Source organism: Camelus ferus, chromosome 1, assembly GCF_009834535.1.
Source record: "Camelus ferus isolate YT-003-E chromosome 1, BCGSAC_Cfer_1.0, whole genome shotgun sequence".
Lineage (NCBI taxonomy): Eukaryota > Metazoa > Chordata > Mammalia > Artiodactyla > Camelidae > Camelus > Camelus ferus.
Genome location: NC_045696.1, coordinates 53,062,637 through 53,082,351, shown reverse-complemented (window position 1 = coordinate 53,082,351; position 19,715 = coordinate 53,062,637). Strand labels below are relative to the sequence as shown.

General features: G+C 35.0%; 1 protein-coding gene across 3 annotated transcripts in view; it reads left to right on the top strand.

Annotated features, from left to right (window-relative positions):
* The window catches only part of LSAMP (limbic system associated membrane protein), a 571,849-nt gene that overhangs the window by 316,701 nt on the left and 235,433 nt on the right, over positions 1 to 19,715 (top strand). For all 3 annotated transcript variants that reach the window (XM_006176532.3, XM_006176533.3, XM_032490426.1), the window contains exon 2: positions 2,123 to 2,355. In XM_006176532.3, coding sequence (XP_006176594.1) covers positions 2,123 to 2,355 — 233 coding nt within the window. The remainder of the gene's footprint in view (positions 1 to 2,122; positions 2,356 to 19,715) is intronic.

Genomic DNA, 19,715 nt, shown 5'->3' with positions numbered 1-19,715 from the left:
GGATTGGGGAGTTGAATATGGTAACCATATGTCCTCTTTCTGCATATATGACACTGTTCATGCAACAGGCATTTACCAGGTGTCTATTTTATACCAGATTAGTTTTTGGAGGTACTTTCATGAACAAGACAAAATTCATTGTTATTTTATTTATAGGCCATATTTATGTAAAATATATTATAATATATTATATTTTTTCCAAGATGAAGATATTGGAAACTTATTCGCTGGGCTAAACAGCGTTCAGAGTACACCCCTGCGATGTAATATACCTAGTTGCTGCTGTTTTGTGCTATGCAGATGAGGGGAGAAAAAATAAAAAAAACACAAGGATAAATGTGATAGAAGATTCAAAATGCATTTACAGAGATAAATTTCCATTCGTCTCAGTAGAAAAGATAAACACAGTAGACCTACATCAGCAACTTTATTTATGATCTAGAGTAGGATAGCAAACAATCTATTAATTGATTCATGAATGATTCTAAGTTGAGAAGTGCTGCAAATACCACCAAGGACAGAGACATGATGCCACCAAAGAATAGAACAGGGAACGTTGAGTCTGGAAAGAAGCATCAGGTGTCCACAAAGTTAGCTTTGCCTTCCCTTAGAGAGGAGTTCTAAATTATCAAACATATAATTAATCCCAATAATACCTTCATGGCAGAGAAACACGTATTGGGTAGTGGAGATACTAAATGGTACTTTAATCTACCTATGTTTATGAAAATAATTAGGCAGAGAAGAAAAGAAAAGAAAGGAAAAGAAAGACCTGCACACCATGGCACCCAACTGATTAAATAAAATTCTCATGTTTCCTAAAATATACAATTCACTTGAAAATAATAGGATAAAGAGGCCTTTTGTATTATGGGTGAGGTATTTTTTAAAAGATTCAGCTTTTGTCCTGAAAAGACGAGCTGGCTGCTGTATCTTTACCGTGGTCAGCCTGTGGATTATGCATTGACCTCCTGTCCATGCATGGCTGCTTTGACCTGAGAAAACCTGGATTGGACTCAGTCTGGAAAATATGGGGAAACACGGTGTTTTAATTGTTCTGCTGTCATGCTCCTGGCTCCTTCTGTCCATCCCTCATGCCCCAGAGAGCTGAGCAGCTGGCTCTGCAGCTATGAACAGGGTCTGGGACAGTCTCCCTGTGGGGCAGACATAAATCTTGCCAAAGGGATACAGAGAGTTTTTTTGCTTGGTTTTTCCATTTCCAGATTCTTGCTGGACTTGAAGGAGAAAAACCACACTCCTCCATAAAGTATTTATCCCTTCCTCACTAATCCGTGTTCTTTGCCTCTTTCAAGTTTCAGAAAGAGACCCTTTTAGATTTCTAAAATAAGTAGTTATTCAAATAGACATTTTTTCCTTCATCCTTCTTAGAATAGGAACTACAAAATTAGTTTTTTTCATCTACCATAAAAGATTGAATTCATTCTGATGTCCCAGAAATGCTGGTAGCAATCTATCTTGCCAGCACGCAACCTGCTGACTTCAGCAGGTGGAGTCAGACTCAGGCAAGAAGATACTAGCTTTGATTTTCTTGATACAACACCTGTCTACTTAGCCTTGGACCTGCTCACAGACTTCTCACTCCTGGGAGTGGGCATTCCAAGCTTGAAAGGATCAGATGCAAACTCTGAAATTCAGTCTAATTGCTACAGTGGTGTGACATATCCTGGATCTGCTATCACACAAGACTTTAGGAAATACTAATGAAAGAATATGTGCAGTTCAAAACTGAGTAAATATGCCACATAATCAATCGTCTAATTCTCAAAGTTACTTAAACAGATGGAGTTCCATGTGAATGACCTTTTCCTAGACAAGAAGATAATCCAGGGGGAAGTCAATACCCATTTAACTTTGCCTGCATTTCTTATACCAATTGTTTATTGCCAAGTTGGGTATAATATAATGACACCCATCCATTGGATGGTAATTAGATCTTAAAGGAGAAATAGTGACAATATTTAGGACTAAGAAGTGGCATGACCATTATTCTTTCTGTACATAATTATTTCTCTTGATTGGTCTTGTTGAGTCCAATCATGTGAAGAATGAATGCAGATACAGGTATGGCCAAGGCTCTAATATCATTACTCTACTTTGCCAGGTGTGTTGTAGAAGATAAGAACTCGAAGGTGGCCTGGTTGAACCGTTCTGGCATCATTTTTGCTGGGCATGACAAGTGGTCTCTGGACCCCCGGGTCGAGCTGGAGAAACGCCATTCTCTGGAATACAGCCTCCGAATCCAGAAGGTGGATGTCTATGATGAGGGTTCCTACACTTGCTCGGTGCAGACACAGCATGAGCCCAAGACCTCCCAAGTTTACTTGATCGTGCAAGGTAAGAAAATGGTGGGAAAGGAAAGGTGGGAGGCCGAAAATAATCTTGATGTACAAAATACTCAAATAATCCTTTCTGGAAAAAAAGAGCACTTCCAAGAACACTTCCAAATACATTAGGGCATTTAAGTATCTATTTTCTCTCTTAAAAGATAGACTTAAAATGAGAGAACTAAGGAGGATATAGAAAGAGAAGTCTTATCTTGTAGTAGTTGCCTATAATGAAAAAACTACGAAAACAAATACATGTATATATTTGTATGACTGAACTATTATGCTGTACACGAAATTGACACAACATTATAAACTGACTATACTTCAATAAAAAAAACAAAACAAAACAAAAGAAATTTAGGAAAAAAAAGAAGAAAATATTAAATTTGCCAATGGCAAACCATGCAGAGATAATTGCTGACATGTGCTATAGGCAACAGAGTATTTTTTACATGGAAGTATAACTACACATATTAAAAATAAAATTGCTACCCTTTTTGCAATGAAGATGAAAAAAAAAAAAAGGAGTCTTGCCACTGTGAGCCAGTGTCCTTGGGGAGAATGTTTTCTCTTAGCCTTGAGTGTGAAAACACACAGCAGAGGCTACAGCTTTGTCCACAGGGACACAAGAACACACAGAATGCTTAGAACCACATGAAATCCACTTTAGCACGCTGTTAGGTACCGTATGCTTTGCTGAAGGTTTGATTTTTCGCTGTCCTCAGTCTAAAGAATGTCACTAATTATCTGTTTCTGTGATAGTAAATGTTATTTGGAAAAATAAAAATTTCCAGAAGCATTGCCATTCACTCAGCTGGCAAGCTGTCTTTGTAGTTTGTATCCTCATTTAATGGCAGGTTATTTGTGAGCAACTCTACTGATGAGGATCTGCAGAGTCATTGGGGATAATTTGCTTCTAGATGGGGGCTTCCAAGGGCACATCTGAGTCATGGTTTTATAGGATGAAAACCCTGAATGGCATACACAAGACCCCAGACTATAGCTCTCTTGAGTCCCTTTTCCCCATAATTGCAGAATGAGAATAAAACTGGTCAGCTGCACAATTTTATTGCAAGGGAAGTCAAACTACCAGCAGTTTCAATCCATCTATCACGGAGGATCTAAGCACTAACAAATATTAGGGCTGTGTTCATGGATTCTTGATTTACAATTTTATGTAAATTGAATGCAAATTAGGCACGGTCCCAGGGCTCCTGTCAAGATTCCAATGCAGTCAGTTGTATGGCAAAGTTTGACTGTAGCTTCTATTAATGTGTTATGGAATTGATTATTGCAGCATTTAAATTATTGCTCTCCCAGATCCTCTGATTAATAGATTGAAACTGGAGTGAAATACATCAGAGACTGCCTGGTGCAGGGGTGGTTTAGTCATGTGACCTCTATCTTGGTCCATTTGCAATGGCTGACAGCTTCATTTTATTGCTTGTAAAAGGCATGTCTCCTGATTTGCAAAGTTCCTATCACAGTCAAAGCGTAGAATGCTTTTCTTGTAGTTTAGTGGAGAGTGTTTGAAGTCCATGATAAGAGGCACCAGGGTTTGGATCTCAGGAAGCCCACATAAGTGTGTAAACATAACTACAGATATGTAGATGTGTAAGTAGGTTATCAGCTCCCTCAAAACACAAGCACTCTCTCTCTCTCTCTCTCTCTCTCTCTCACACACACACACACACACACACACACACATATCCCTCAAGACACAAGAAGTTCTACCTCATTTAAAGGCAGAGGGAGAGGAGATAACTAGTTTACTTGAGGCCCCTTAGAACAGATTTAATCTAATGACCAGCTCCACATTATATTACGAGATTCCTACACAATTTTAATACCTTCACAGCCTTTAATGTCATGGGAAAGCCACTAAAGACCACAACTAGAAAATGTGTATTTTCCTGTATGGGATAAAATTGGGTAATCTAAGTATTACATTCCTTGGTTTCTAGATGAGGAATAGAAGTTAATTAAATTTTGGTTACTTGCTAAAGGTCACACAGAGAGTTCAGGGAGTAGCTTGGAGCCAAGCAGACCAGGAATCAAATTTGCAGCACTTTCTACTGGGATGGAAATTTTTTTGTTATGACTTTAAGATTTAATATCAGATTTATATTCATCTGAGCTCTTAGTGCCAAATGCCTGAAGCTTTTCCTCATTTTTTCTTATTTATCTATGTACTTTTTAGATATAAACACAACAATCTTAAGAGAATGAGAGCTACAACTAGGTTAGATCATACTGTATATACCTTGTCAGCACAGTGAAATTAACTTAAATTTGGCTTAATATTAAGGGATGGAGAAGAACCTACTAAGTGTCAGGTACTGCTTATTCATTATCTCTTTTGATTCTAATGATATGATTATTAAATAGGTGTTAATAACTTCATTATAAATATGAAAAAGCTTGAAGTTCAGAAACAATAAGACGCCTGCCTAAGGCTGCCTCTTGGCTTAGGACAGGGTTTCAAACCCACATCTGTCTGATGCAAGGTATTATTGTATTTTGCTTTTAACCATATTACTCTGAAAGAAAATATGAGCAACAAAGCCTGTACTTGTGAGGCTTTGTTGAACCCTTATGATGAAGAAAGGATTGTCTCCTCCTTGAGCCTGAGTTTTGAAGGGGGGAATTTTTGGACAATTATATGGATGTTGGCATTTGATACCTAGCACCAGATGGCTGATTCACTTCCCCTTAGGACGTTCAACTCTATGATTATGTCAGTGGTTCCATCCTTTCATGCTGTTTGTTCACACAGCTTCCTACTCCAGGCCTCAACCCTACATATTTTTACCACATCAAAGATTCCGCTTCTAGGTATGGCTGGCGTCCTTCTTTCCTCCAATCCCATAGTACTTTCCTTCAGAACATAAGGGTCTTTTGAATTTTTCAAGTTCTGTCTTGCTCACTCTCCATGGTTTCTGCAAATCCCACTTAACTAGTCATTAAATAAATACTCTATTATTTTTCTTTGCCCAATAGCAAGGCCACCATTAACTCAAAGATGCTATGAAATAGCATAAAGAATAGTGGTTAAGAAAGTGGGCTTTATTGTCACACTGCCTGCTTCAAATCTCAGCTTTCCTTCTTGCTACTTAAGTAACTTTTGGGGGAAATGACTTAATTTCTCTAAGACTCAGTTTTATTATTTGAAAATTAGAGATAAAATTAAAACTTTAAGCCCTCCTTAATAAGTTGTAAGGATTAAATTAGATGATCTATGTAAGCCCCTAGCCCAGTGTCTGGAGATTTTGTGTTCTCACTCAGTAAGATGATGATGATGATGATGATGACGCTGACGACTACAATGCTGACAACCACTATGATGACAATCACGATGCTGCTACCCTAGTATCTCTCATAAGGCTCGCTTTGCCCTGAGTGCTGCCTAGAGTCTTAAGAACTCACATTCGTCTGTTACCCTTGCAGTGGGGCTCTTTCAGCTGTTATTTGGTGAAGAAGTGACAAGCATCACTTCTGAATTCTTAGCTACATTTATTAAAGATGTCTGAAGAGAACATGCAGCATGCATCAGTAGCACATAGAGTATTTATTAAATTCAATTTTAGATTGGTCCCCCCCTGCACTGAATTTCTGATAAGGTAGCATGGGGGTAAGGCCAGATAATTTGCACTTCTAACACACTCCCAGGTGATGCTGCTGCAGCTGGTACAGGGACCACACTTTGAGAACCACTTCTTTAGAAGAAGTGTGTACCTTGAGAACATCTGGGGAAATAATCCAGCATAATTTCATTCAATTTCAAATAGTGTTACATCCCCAGATATTCCTAATACTAATCTTCTTGGGCATGAGACAGAGAAAGGCAGATTGACAAGTAACTTTTATGATAACATCTTAGGCCTTCCAAAACTTCTTACCTAGCCTAGCCCTGTGGAAAGAAAATCTCTCCCCAAACTATCCATTTTCAGGTATCAAAGCTGAAAAAAAATTGTTGAGACATAAAAACTGCTCTAGACTTCAAAAATCTCAACTTCATAAGTATTTAAGTGTTTGTCCCCCTCACATTTCTCCTGCATCCCATTTCCCCTGGAAATTTACTTTCCTTTTTTATATTCCTACAATGTTAGTAACTTTTCAACATCTCCAACGTTTTTCTCTCTTATTTTGGTGATTATTTTTCACGAAAAAAGTAAGTTTTTTTTTTAATCTGTTCATGAGGGTCATTACACACAAAATAACCTGTGTTGAAATAGATATGCTGCATGGTTCGCCAAACTCAATCTTTAGCTAAATGACATCTCCACGTATCTTCCTCATAAGGTACACAGGTGAGAGTTTTGCATCAGCAAATACAAAAATCAATAATAACCTTTGGGATCACTTGTGACTAATGTTATTAAATATTACATCTGTTGAAGCCAGGGCTATTCAAAACTAAACATACATTCCAGATACTTTATAAATGGAGGGACCCATTTCTAAAGCCAGATATTTTGGTTCCTACACCACCTCCTTTACAGATTCTAAGATCAAAGATTAAGAAAACGTCACCCTTAACTTCAATAAAATAAACAGATTCTTTTGTCATCCTTCTCATTAATAATGTTCGTTTATTCTCCAAAGGTTACCCTGCTGTGATTTCTTGTTTTTCTGATCATGCCACAAATGGAGGCACTTGTGTTAAGGCAATATTTCTCTTTATCTGATCCTTGCATAACCTACAACAGAATCAATGGTTTGGTTCATCATATTTTTCAAAATGCAGAATCCTGAGAACCATTCCCAGAACAATCAAATAAGAATCCCTGGGAATGCAGCCAAAATTTACAAATACATTATGCTCTGCAGGTGATTCAGATACATGTGAAAAACCAAGAACTAAAGCAATCGATGAGAGGGATTTGCTGCTGCCTTTCCTGTATGACATGGCATCAAATTATATCTAAAACTCTTCAAAACAGGTACTAGAGTCTTGTAATAGAAAAATTAAAAGTAAAATAAAATAAACCTGTGTACTCATCAAAAACAGAGATTAATCTCATCTTCTTGAGCCCTGGGAATAGTGACTTCAAAAATGAGATTTTTTAAAATTGTAATGTTAAGAATCTCTATGTGTCTGTGAATACAAGGGACATCCTGAAGTGATATTTTTTAGAACGTGAATCTTATTTTTAAATATCTCATTCACCATACCTTATAATATTTATCGCACACCTGGATTGTGAGACTCTCTCCATTACTTATAAGAAACTATATTGCATAATTACCTTAATTAAACCAATATAATTATGAAAACAAATGTGAAAGTTGACTCCTTCTAAGACCTGACACTTTTGGTCTTTCTTTTCAGATACCCATGCTTAAAACGCCACATTTCCTGTATTTCATTAATCCTAGAATATTCATATTGGCTGACAACTGTAGTGTCTGTGGATCCTCTTTCAATTCAATACTTGAAAATTCAAGTGTTAGGAAACATTTAATTTTTTTCATAAATATTAGTCTAGAACTTGTTGTTTCTAGGATTTAAATTCTTAGAATGCATTTTACAATCCTATTAATCATTCCTAATTCTGACCAAAAGCTGTTACCTGGAACTCCAAAAGGTACCTCTTCTATCTCTTTTACTCTCTCTTCTTTCCTTTCTTTCATTACTTCCTTTGCTCTCCTTTCCCTTCCATCTTTCTTCTCCCCCTTCCTTATTAGCATCATGTTGCACTGATTACTCAATAACATTGCCTACAAAATTTCATACAAAACATTTGCCTCTGCATTCAATTCAACTTAGCCGGGAGCTCTTTACTTGTTTTAAATGTTCTAATAAAATAAAGAATTTGAGACCTTTTTTAGTTGAATTTGATATGAGGGTGAATTCTGTTGGTTATTGAGAATCTTACTAAGTAACTGGAATTCTCATTTGGATCTTGCCTGCTGAAGTCTACTAATTCTCCTACTCTTCAGCTTAATTTTTCAGACAGTAGCCTCTTGATTGTCTGTTAATAGGTCAGGTTCAGACTTTAAGGATGTCACTATTCTCATCAGCAATCACACAGCTAATGTAATGGGAAGAAATGAAACTTTAGGGCTAAAATATTTGGGAATATTACCTTATGCAATTTTAATTTGATATTCCCACTGTAGGAAGGACTTCAAGTCTTATTTAAGTCAAGCCCATCCACTCATAATTTATATAATTACTGTCCCCAAGCTCTCTATGTGTATCTGCAGTCCATCTTTCAGTTATTAAAATAAATCCACTATTTACATCCACATTCTGCTCTATCGGGCATTTGTCTCTTCTGAAGATGAGAAAAAATAAAAGAAGAGAGATAAAGTTATTTTAGTGCCCTGAGCTGGCTCAGTGTTAAAACCCAGACTCCATGAAAAGAAGAAAGCTACTTGAAGCTACAGACCAATGTTCATCTCTATTCAGAGATTCAGTATATTCTTGAATCATTAAACCAGTAAGGATTTTAGTACCTTCTGGTCAGAATTTTGATGGTGATTAGGAAGGATTTTGGAGTGGGATTTATTCTATATTGGATCTGCATCTGCTGGATAGTTTAGCTACATCCAGTCTCTGCCACAGTTATTTTTACTTACATTTACATGATATCATATGTGGCTACTCACAGATGCACTAGTTTTTACACAGAGCTTTTACCTATCAAGATAAGGAAAGCTAGTCTTTCAAATATTTTTAATTAGTTCTGTAAGCTACCATAAATTATCATCAGTTGTAGCATTTGTTTTTTGTACATCACCAAAAACAAAAAGAAAAAAGAAAAAATCCTTATACTCTTAAAAATCTTAAAGGCAACTTTGTGAATTTATATATCTAAAAGTCAAGAAAGATGGCATATATTTTTCAGTATATGCATACTTTCATCATTTTCAGTTTGCTTTAAATAGGTAACATATTTCTGGACAACAAGATGATTTGTGTTTTCTCTATGATGTGTCAAATCCTAGATCTGCCTCGGTTACAGATCAAGTATGCAAAAGGCATTGAGCCCCCTTTTCTGCTTTTTAGTGAAAAAACTGTTAGACAAGGAGTGTAGAGAAATCTATCTGACATCATTCAAAGCTAACATTATAAGTAATGGGACAAATTAGCATCATGTGCCAAACGATAGGATACAATGAACAGAATACAGCATCACTTCTGTGATTTTTCTATCCAAACCTGAGTCTAAGCATGAGAAGACATTGGGCATACCCAAGTGGAAGGACATTCTATGGATTGACTGCCCTGTAATCTTCATAAATGTCCAAGTTGTGAAAGTCAGGGGAGATAGAGCAACTGCCCTAGATTGAAGGGTTTACTGTAATATGATATTGGATGTGACATGGAATCCTACATTGGACCATTTTGCTAGAAAAGACTTTATTGGGACAATGACAAAACTTCAATGGAGTCTTTGGGTGAAGAGTATATGGGAGTTCTTTGTATTATTCCTGTAATTTTTTTTTTTTTTGTAAATTTGAAATGATTTTAAAATAAAAGTAAAACAGACACAATAATATTTAAGGTAGGTATCAGGATTAATTACTAGTGAATATAATTCAAAATTATATTAAATATAACAAAATCACACAGTATTTTAATGCAAAATCCATTATAAAGCAATATATGAATAAAATACATCAAAATGTCAAAGGAGAAAAATCATGAGATAATCTGAGTAACCAACAAAAATATATACAATATAATTTAACCAACCTCAATTCTTTTGATTTTATTAAATACTCACAAATTCAGTGAACTGAGTATAGAGGATGTCTTTTTTTTAACATGAAAAAGATGATTAGCCTCAACAATAATTAATTCAGGAATAAGGCAGGGATACCAACAATCATTATTATTATTTAACATTATTCTGAAGGTTCTAGTTAATGCAATGAGATAAGAAAATAAAACAAAAAGATGTAGTTGTGAAAAAGGAGAAAAGAAACTTAATTATATTTCCAGCTAAAGTGATTACTAACTGGAAAAAAGTCATAAATTAATGACCAGAATATTAGCACTATTAGCAGTTATATTTGATAAGTTGTCCAATTATCTGAAGAAACATGTAAAACTAAGAGTTTTTACATTCAGTTATAATAAAACACTTATAAAATAATACTATAGAATGTCTATTCACAAAGCTTCAGTAATATAAACAACATTTAAGCATAAATCAGATAAAGAATGTGGAAAACCTAAATGCAGAAATTGATATCACTTTACCTGGCAGGAAGAGGTTTTGTTTGTTTTTGGTGTGTTTTTTTGTTTGTTTTCTGTCTGTTTTGTTGCTGTTGTTGTTTTACTGGAAGGGAAAAATTTCATTCCTGAATGGCAGCACAAATAATGTGAAGATGACAATTTTTCCCAAGATAAAAAGAATTTTTTTATACGTCTAAAAATTACTTTGGGAGATTTTTGATTGAAATTATACTAAGTTTATCAAATTAATTATAAAGAATAGATGGGCATGAATAGCCGGTACATTTTTTTTTTTATTGTTTTATTGGGGCAGGAAGACTTCTGTACTTCTAGATACTAACATATTTTGTAAAGATAAAATTATCAAAACAGTGTATTTTTACTTTAAGAATGCCCAAGTTTATGGATATAAATGAAATGCATAAAACATTACTGTGTACACCACACATAAGACCCAGGTTTATTTAAAATCATGGAGAAAGTATGATTATTCAACAGGTGGTTTTGAATAATTAAAGAAAAATAAAATGATATTTTTACTGAACAACCACTCATGAAAATTAATACCAGATCCCTTAAAGATTTAAAAGTAGAAAATAAAGGAAAAAGAAACCTGAGACTTTTATTTCTCCCTGTTGAGAGTGTAAATTAGTAGAAACTTTGCTAGGGTAGGGATGTCTATCAAATAGAGGAAAAGCCTAAAAGAACCATCAATACATATGCATCTGAACAGAGTGAGGAAAGCTTTCTTAGCATAAAAATAAGTTTAAAAAGCATAAAGAAAAAAATGAATAAATTTGACTACAGATATATAAATGTCTAAAGTTAAGAGAAGGGATAAAGTGATTTAAAAACAAAATATGTAATAGATAAAATCTTGATGTCATTGGTATATGAATAGATTTCAACATATCAATAAAGAGGAGAAATCAGTGCAGAAAATACGGTGAAACATGACTAAAATTTGTTGAAGGACTTAAATTGCCAATCCACAAAAGGATCCTTGAATATAGCAAACATCTGGAAAACTGTAAAACTTTACTAATAATCAAGGAAATGCAAACAGCAATAAATTATTATTTTTAAAACTAATAATAATGGGAAAGGGTTAACAAAATGTGGCTAGCCAGAATTGGCAAGTCAGTAGGAAAACTGACACTTTTATATTTCCCTGTTGAGAGTGTAAATTAAAAGAGACTTTGCTAGGGTAATATAGGGATGTCTGTCAAAGTTTTAAACTAAATTTGGATCATTTGACCTAGTAATTCCACTTGTATAAATGTGTAGAAAGAAGATCCTCTGAAATGCACACATAGATTTGTGTACAAAGTGATCATCACAGAATTGCTTTGAAATAAATTATGGAAAACACCCGAAATATTCAGAATAAGGAAGGAGGAAGTTAAATTGGGGTCATTTCATAAGAAGAAATACTTTTATGATGGGCATTAGAATGCCCAACATTCAAACCTCTTCCCTGTGCTTAGGAATTTCCCTCCTTTCAGTATTGTTGGGTTGCAGGCATCACCACCCAGGGTAAAGCTGAAAGAAAATCCAGATTCAACCCTCAAAACCAGGACTTGGACACGAAATACAGGCCTTGAAACTCCACTGCACCTGCCCCAGGCTCAGAACTGTTGATAGACATTACTGATACAGGAAATTCAGGGCCAAGGTATTTGGTGGTAACCAAAGTGAGTTTATTGTATAAGAATGGCTATATCAGTAATGTTTCACCAAGGCCTGGATCTAGGGCCATGCTGACAGTGGTGAAAACCACGTTATCTCATGTTTAGGTTCACCAGCAGTCATGCCCCCTTCATAAGACTTTTTGCACATGATTCTAGTTTCAAAGATTTCCCAGTTGCAATGAGTTCTTTTTATGCACAAGAGATCCAGAAATGTTTCCTGTTTCTTCCAATTAAAGACTCTGATTTATACAACTAAGCAGCCATTAACTATCATGCTTTATAAAACATTTTATTATATAATAAATGTGTTTGCAATATATGGTTAATTGAAGTGGCAGTTTACAAAAACAGTATAAACTGTAACCTCAATTTTGTGGACTATAATATACACTTATACCATATGCATTCATATATCCATTGGAAAAGAAGATTGAACAAAATATACCAACATAGTTTTTACAATAATTTTTAAAATGTTGTTTTATAGGTAAAATTACATTAGTTAGTTTTCAAATTTTATTGTGTATATGCCTATATTACATCTGGAAAATAGTTTACAAATTGTTAAAATAATAAGCTCATGATTATTGAAAGGACAGGCTTTCATAAAAATTTTCAGAGAGCAAAATTTCTCTTTGACAACTTCTATTTCCATTTTATTTTCCTTTTTATGTATTTTTCCCTTCTTCAGCCCTCCATTATTCTCTCATCTACGTGCTCATCTATCTTTTCTTTATTCTATGGTGGAAGCAAACTCATAAAATCATTTATTCTAAAATGATAAGGCCTCAATTTCTTACACCTTGCAAAGATACATTCTTTTTAAAAGAGATATTTTAAAGATAATGCTACACACATACACAACCAATTACAAAGACTCAGGGAGGGGGAACAAAGACAGATTTTGTGTGAGTAGGACTTTGTCAGTTTCCTCAGATCAAATAAAATTGTAGAATAAACAATTTCCAGCATAATTTCTAAGTCTCATCCTGATTTCCAAACAAAGGACAAAACCAAACAAACAAACCTTCTATCTGGATTTCTTGGATGCTATTTTAGCCATGTACTTCCTTCATCTGCCTGTTTATCCAAGCCAGAGCCCAGAGTCTGACATTTCAGTGGCCTCCTTACTGGCCCCCTAAATTCAAGTCTCTGATCTTATCTTCTCTTGAGCTCTCTGGCCCTTACTGATGAGTAACTTCTGTAATTCTTTTCTTCCTCTCATCTAAAGGTGTATAGGAAATGGGATGTCATAACATTTCATTGACTACCCTACAAAGTCATGCTAACTAACCTCACCTGGATTCCTTATGCTTTCTCGAAATTTCTCCATACATCACTCACTGATTTTCATCTCAATTGCTTAAAACAACTTTTCCTAGTCTTCTCCTTATTTTGTATTTACAGCTTCCCACTGTTCCTCCCTTTTAAAAAAGCCAGCCTTCTCATGTTATTCTCTTTAACTTCTGTTTAGGCAGACTGCTAAGGATTCCCTTTTTTCTTGCAGTTTCTTTCCTTATTTCCTGAAATAGTGCCCTATTCTAGTGTTCCTTCTTCCTCTCAGATCATGTCAGCTTGAAATCCTTTACTTGTATGATTTTCATATTTTTGTATGTTTCATGAGAACTATTCTTGCTTCATTTCCAGATTTTGTCCATTGATGATCTCATCTTTACTATAACATCTGTACAGTTTGATTCCAAGTCTCCATTACCAGCCTGCCTTTTTTGGGGGGAGGGGAATCCTAGTCTAGAAATACCTTATAAATATTTCTTTCTCTCTTCATATTTATTTTTCTCAAGTCAAAATTAATTTTTCCCTCCAAAGGATCCTCTCCTCTTCCTTCTGATTACCTTACTTCTGATAATGGCATAATTGATCTCCCTGAAATCGGTGTTATTTCTGACTTCTTCATCCCCAGTCATCTCCATTGAATCAGTCACACATTTTTGTAGATCATACTTTCTTACCTTCTCTAATTTGGGCCCTCATTACCTCTTTCTCTTTTTTTTTCAAAAAATGTATCTCTTTCTCTCACCTTTCTGAGTTCTAAATTGGCCTGAATATCACTTCCAGATAATTGTGAAACATAGCTCTGATATTAACATTCCTTGTCTCAAAAACTTTCATCTTCTCACAACTACACACAGAATAGTCTAGTTCTGAGTAATTTCCCCAATATATTGTTATAAGCTATTTTTCCCTTCTATGCATACTCTGTATCCTAGATAATCAAACTCTTCTCCAAAATTGTGAAAATAGAGTTAGCCAGGCATGAAATGTGAGAAGGGGGATTCCAAGCAGAATTAGGGCATGTGACTAATGAGCTGGACCATGGTGAGTAAGGCGGGATGGGAAACAAGAGGAGGTGGCAAAGTACATGGAGCCTTGCAGATATGCTAGGGTGTTTGTTTTACTTTGTTTTTTGTGGGGGATGTGTGGGTATTCCAAATGAGATAGAATCAATTGGAGATTTTAAGCTAGGAAACAACAGGTTCCCAATGAGGTTTTAAAAAATCACTGTGCACATTCTATGTAGGTGATTTCTTTATCATGGCCCATTTGATCTCACCATCCACAAGCAAGTCCTTTCTTATTTGACACTAGAAGCACTTTATTTCTCTCTGAACAAATATTACATTCTACTTTATAATCTGGCTATTTGAATACACATCTTACCTTCTCTACTGGTATATGTTCCCAGCATGCACAGATTGTGACTTGTTTCTCTTTGAAACTACATAGAACTTCAGAAAATAGAAGGTTCAGAAAATACTGGGTTAATGATTTTACATTCTAACAGAAACATCCAGGTTCACAGTAGATGATGAAATCATATAAAGAATGTTGACAGTTGATGAAAATCCTAGTCTTTATTCGTTGTGATTCTTCCTCACCTTAACCTTTGTGCGGAAAGAACAAATCTTTCTAATTATCTGTACCCTCTTCCCTCTATCTTTGAAACAGCAATAAATCTCATCAAGTTCTTTACAAGGGTATAATGAACATCACCCAACTAATAATTATTGAGTACTTTAGTTTTTCCAAAGAAAAATATCAGTTTCTCTTCTAGTGTCTGCTATAATGAGAAAATATTAAATCTGAAAGAAAACTTATTATTTTCTATCAAGTATCCAGTCAGAAGAACTGTACCAGGCCTATGTGTTAACAAAAATGAGAGCATTTCAGATCATTTCAAGGCAGAAGAAGATGGGTAGATATCTTTCCCAAACGCTGATTGGTTGCTGAGCAGATAATGATTTATGCCACATTTTAAATTACTCTTCTGGATGGAGTGGTTTATGGAGGGGGAAATGGGATTGTTCTTTAATATCCTGAAGCATCTGAAAACCTACGCAACTTTCATTGATCTGCTCTCTGCTGGATAATACTGCTATTTAAAATCGATGACATATTTACTTCTCTCAGAATGCCTTGATGGTTATAAACCATTCTGTGTTGTTTGTTGAGAAGTAAGTTTCTTGTTCATTTCCCCATTAAACTGGAGTTTCCATAGACTGGGGGGGTACCAAACGTTTGTCAATATTGTCTGTATATTTTCATCCTCCTCCCTATTCTCCTTTCATTTCATAATCCCTGTGATAATTTGGTCTAGAGTTTTATGGGCTGATAGTCTTCAATAGTCTCTGAAAAAAATGAACAAACTGCTTAACTCTGCATGTAGGTCATCACCCAAATCCCAGCAGAATCTTTCGTAATAGTTCTTTAATAAAGAAAAACAAAACATTAGCTTGACGTTTAAATTTTATTTTCTTTGGTGGGGGATGGTGTGGGTGGAGAAAAGATTTTTTAAATGGCAAGATAAAGGAAAGGTTGTGTCCAGAGAATAAAAAATTCTGTATATGTGACTCAGATATAACTTTATAGTGGCTTATTTCATCACCTCAAGAAAAAAAAAGTTATTTGAGTTAAACTGAGTTTAAAAGGGGGAGAAAACCTGTTGAAGAATGCAGCCTGGCCAAATGGCCCATGATTGATGGGGCAGCAACAACCAGAGGGTATTTGCCAATTCACCAATGCCAAGTCCTCGAAGTGATTTTGCTGCCTGTGACAGCTGGTGTTCTCTACTGGAAGGCTGTGTCTGTATACATCTATGATTTGCATATTTATATACCTCGGCTGCTGTATGAGGTCTGCATTTCACAGCACTGTGTGTAAGCCATGCAGCCTTGCTGCTTGAGTGCCTCTGGGCATGGGATAGTAGAATTGGTTTGGGTAAAATTAGAATTTCAGGGTTTTGTGTTTTGCAGGTTAGCCAGTAATACCACATTTCTGTTCATCTCCCTCTTCATCAACTTCAGTAATATTTCTGAATCATCTCTCTGCATGGGCTACCATTTGAGGCAGACACATTATGTGCTCTCTAGGAGGGTACAAGCTCAGATATTAAGTTATCATACACAGATAGAAAGAAAGACATTAAATGAATATATTTAGATTATCATACACAGATAGAAAGAAAGACATTAAATGAATATATTTAGTCAAGTTGAAGCCTAAAGAGGAAATTGTGGGATTTGTACATTGAAATGTGTTACTGATGCTTTTCCCTAAGATGGGGAGAACTTAAGAATATGAGAATTGCTCTACTAAAGTAGATATGAACTCAGCTAAGACTTCTCTTTCTAAATGGTAATATCATAGGGTTTCTGAAACAGGTGGAATTTTCACAGTTGTTTGGAAGATCAGATATAAAATGGGAGGGAGGACTTTGGAGGAAAAAAATACAAAGGCTTGAAAGAAACAGGAATCAGATAAAACAGACAATGAATATGTGGAAGTGAAGCGATCTTAGGAACAGAGAGTGGTAGGTAATTGGGAGGAGATATACTGGGGGATATACTTCTTATTTATAAAGAAGTTTAAAGGTAGTTGATGAGAATTTTAGTCTTTATTTGCTGTGAGATTGAAAATTTCTTAAGGTCAAAAGGCATTAATTTGGTAAAAATGATGGGCAGGATCTTCAGTGATGAAAAAGATAATCTGAAATATGATGTTTTGAAAGGTAGCTTCTGAAAAATATTGTATCAGTAAAAAGGTACCTAGACTACAATTCTTATGGATGGAGAGGATGGGGCAATTTTTTTAAACATATTAGGATTATACATATATAGCAGAAATATTCAAATTTTATCAGAAAAACAGAGTTTAAAAGTGAACCTAAGACTTCTTCTAAGCATGTTTCCACTAGAGTGGCATGGAGTTGCGATAATACAATGGCTCCCATTTTGAAGAACCTACTTTATGAACCAGACACTCACATTTACTATCTAAAACTCTACACAGATTCTCTAGCATGAATATTATCAGCCCTATTACAGATGAGATAATGGGGACAGGAAAGATTGAATAGCTCACCCAGTTCATACTAATATGTGGTACTGCCAAGATTCAAACTCAGGTCTGTCTGATTCTAGAAGTCATTTTTGTTTATTTGTTTATTTGCTTGTTTTTCTAACATGCTGCTTCCTTAGACATAGAGGAAGGATATAAAGAAAAGACAGTGAATAGTTCTCCTGGGAACATTTGAGTTAGTTGACAGGGAAATGACCATCTGGACATGTTGCTTAGACAAAGTACTTCCTGGGTCTGTTCTCTGCATACCTGTAAATGTGTGGTGTTAGGTAATACAGTCTCTACGTGAGGAATGGAATACATAAATGACTTGATTACGATAAGAAAATTAGTTCATGCAAACTATTCTGAAAGGGTGATCCACATGGCTGCATTTATTCCAAATATCACCTACTAGTACAGAACAGGTCACTGGAACAGCATGTTGGTTGCCTAGACAGTTACACTAAATAACAGTTATTGCAAATGTCAACCAAATAGAAAACAAAACTGAATATATGGTTTGTTTAAAAAAATTATAGATATAACTGTATTGAGATATTACTATTTCATGAAATAATAGATACCATAAATGCTATATAAATGGAATTATTTTTTAATCATCATTATTTCTCTTCTTATTTGGCTTGGCAAGGGCGTAGCTGGGACCTACTCTCAGTATACTGGTCATATGGTCCTAGTGAACAGCTGCTCACAGAATCCTTCGCTGGCTTAGTCACAAACTCCCAACTGAATGCTATCCATCCATCTATAAGAGATACTTCTTTTCTTTCTTTCTTTCATTCTTTCTTCCTTCCTTCCTTTTTTTTTTTGAAAGTGTCATTTTTTAAAGTAATAGCTGACTAAGTGCTACTGCTAAATTCTGTTTTTATGCATCAGGAAAACGTCCATCTGAAAAGCCAGCTTATGCATGGTAATTTTTTATATTATTATTATGATAATGATGATGATGTATTATCTTGAACCTGACATTTAGAATAAATACCTGACAAAAAGCCCAAACTTTAGTGCATAGTGGATTAAGAGCATTGGTTCTAAGGTTGGAGCATACGAATGATTTTCCAATCTAACTCATTTACTAGCTACATGATTTGGTACAAATTATATTATCTTTTATGATTAAGGCTCCTTTTCTGTAAAAAAAGATTATAAGAGAAACCCTCTTATAGTTATGTGTGTATGTGTCTGTGTTCCTATGTAAAAAGTGAGAGAAAATGTGATCTAAAGCCTTTATCACATTACCTGACATATAGTAGATGCTCAATTAATATTAGATATTATCATTTAAAAATTTTTTATCTACTCTGAAAACATGTTAGCCACATCTGTGCTAGTCTTCATTGCTTTTTCATACTAGGAAAAATATTTTAAATCCTCATTGCCCTGGATCTCCATAGGGGAAAAAAAGTACAAATTCATTCCTAAGTTTCTGAAAGTTTTTAAAATTTATCTTGTATAGGAAATGCCAGATACTTGTGATATTGAAAAGGGGGAGGTTATCCTTCCAGGAATTATTAATGAAATATGCCTTACCAAATTACTGATTGATTAGAATCCTCTTCTTCTGAGAACAAACTCTAAACAAGAAAGAAAAGATGACTATAATCCATTGATTTACTCCTCTACATCAGCACTCATTCATTGTGTTTACCTAGAATTTGACCAAATAAACAGCAAAAAAACAAAGCAAATAACAGGAGGTTAAATAAAGTATGTTGCGAAGCAGGGAGGTGAAAGCAGATACTTGGATGGAAGGAGGGTTAGTAGAAACATAATAGTTTTGATAGGATGTTGGGCCTTCTGAAGAAGAAAGATTAATCTTCCTTTTTTTTTTTCAATAGACACCTACTGTAAGGTCTATATTAAATAACCTTTATTTGATTTTTTTTCCGTAAACTACAATTATTTAAAATGTTTTATTTCCTAATTGAGCTTTTATTTTACATTCATATTTTCAATGAAATGTTGGGCTTTCATAGAGCAAGATATACAACTATTCTGTTTATTTTTCCCATAGGATTGATGAGTCAGTCCCTTGAAGCATGACTTTACATAACCAATTCTGCTACTACTGTAGACTTCTACTTTTAACTTCTGTTCACCTCAGTT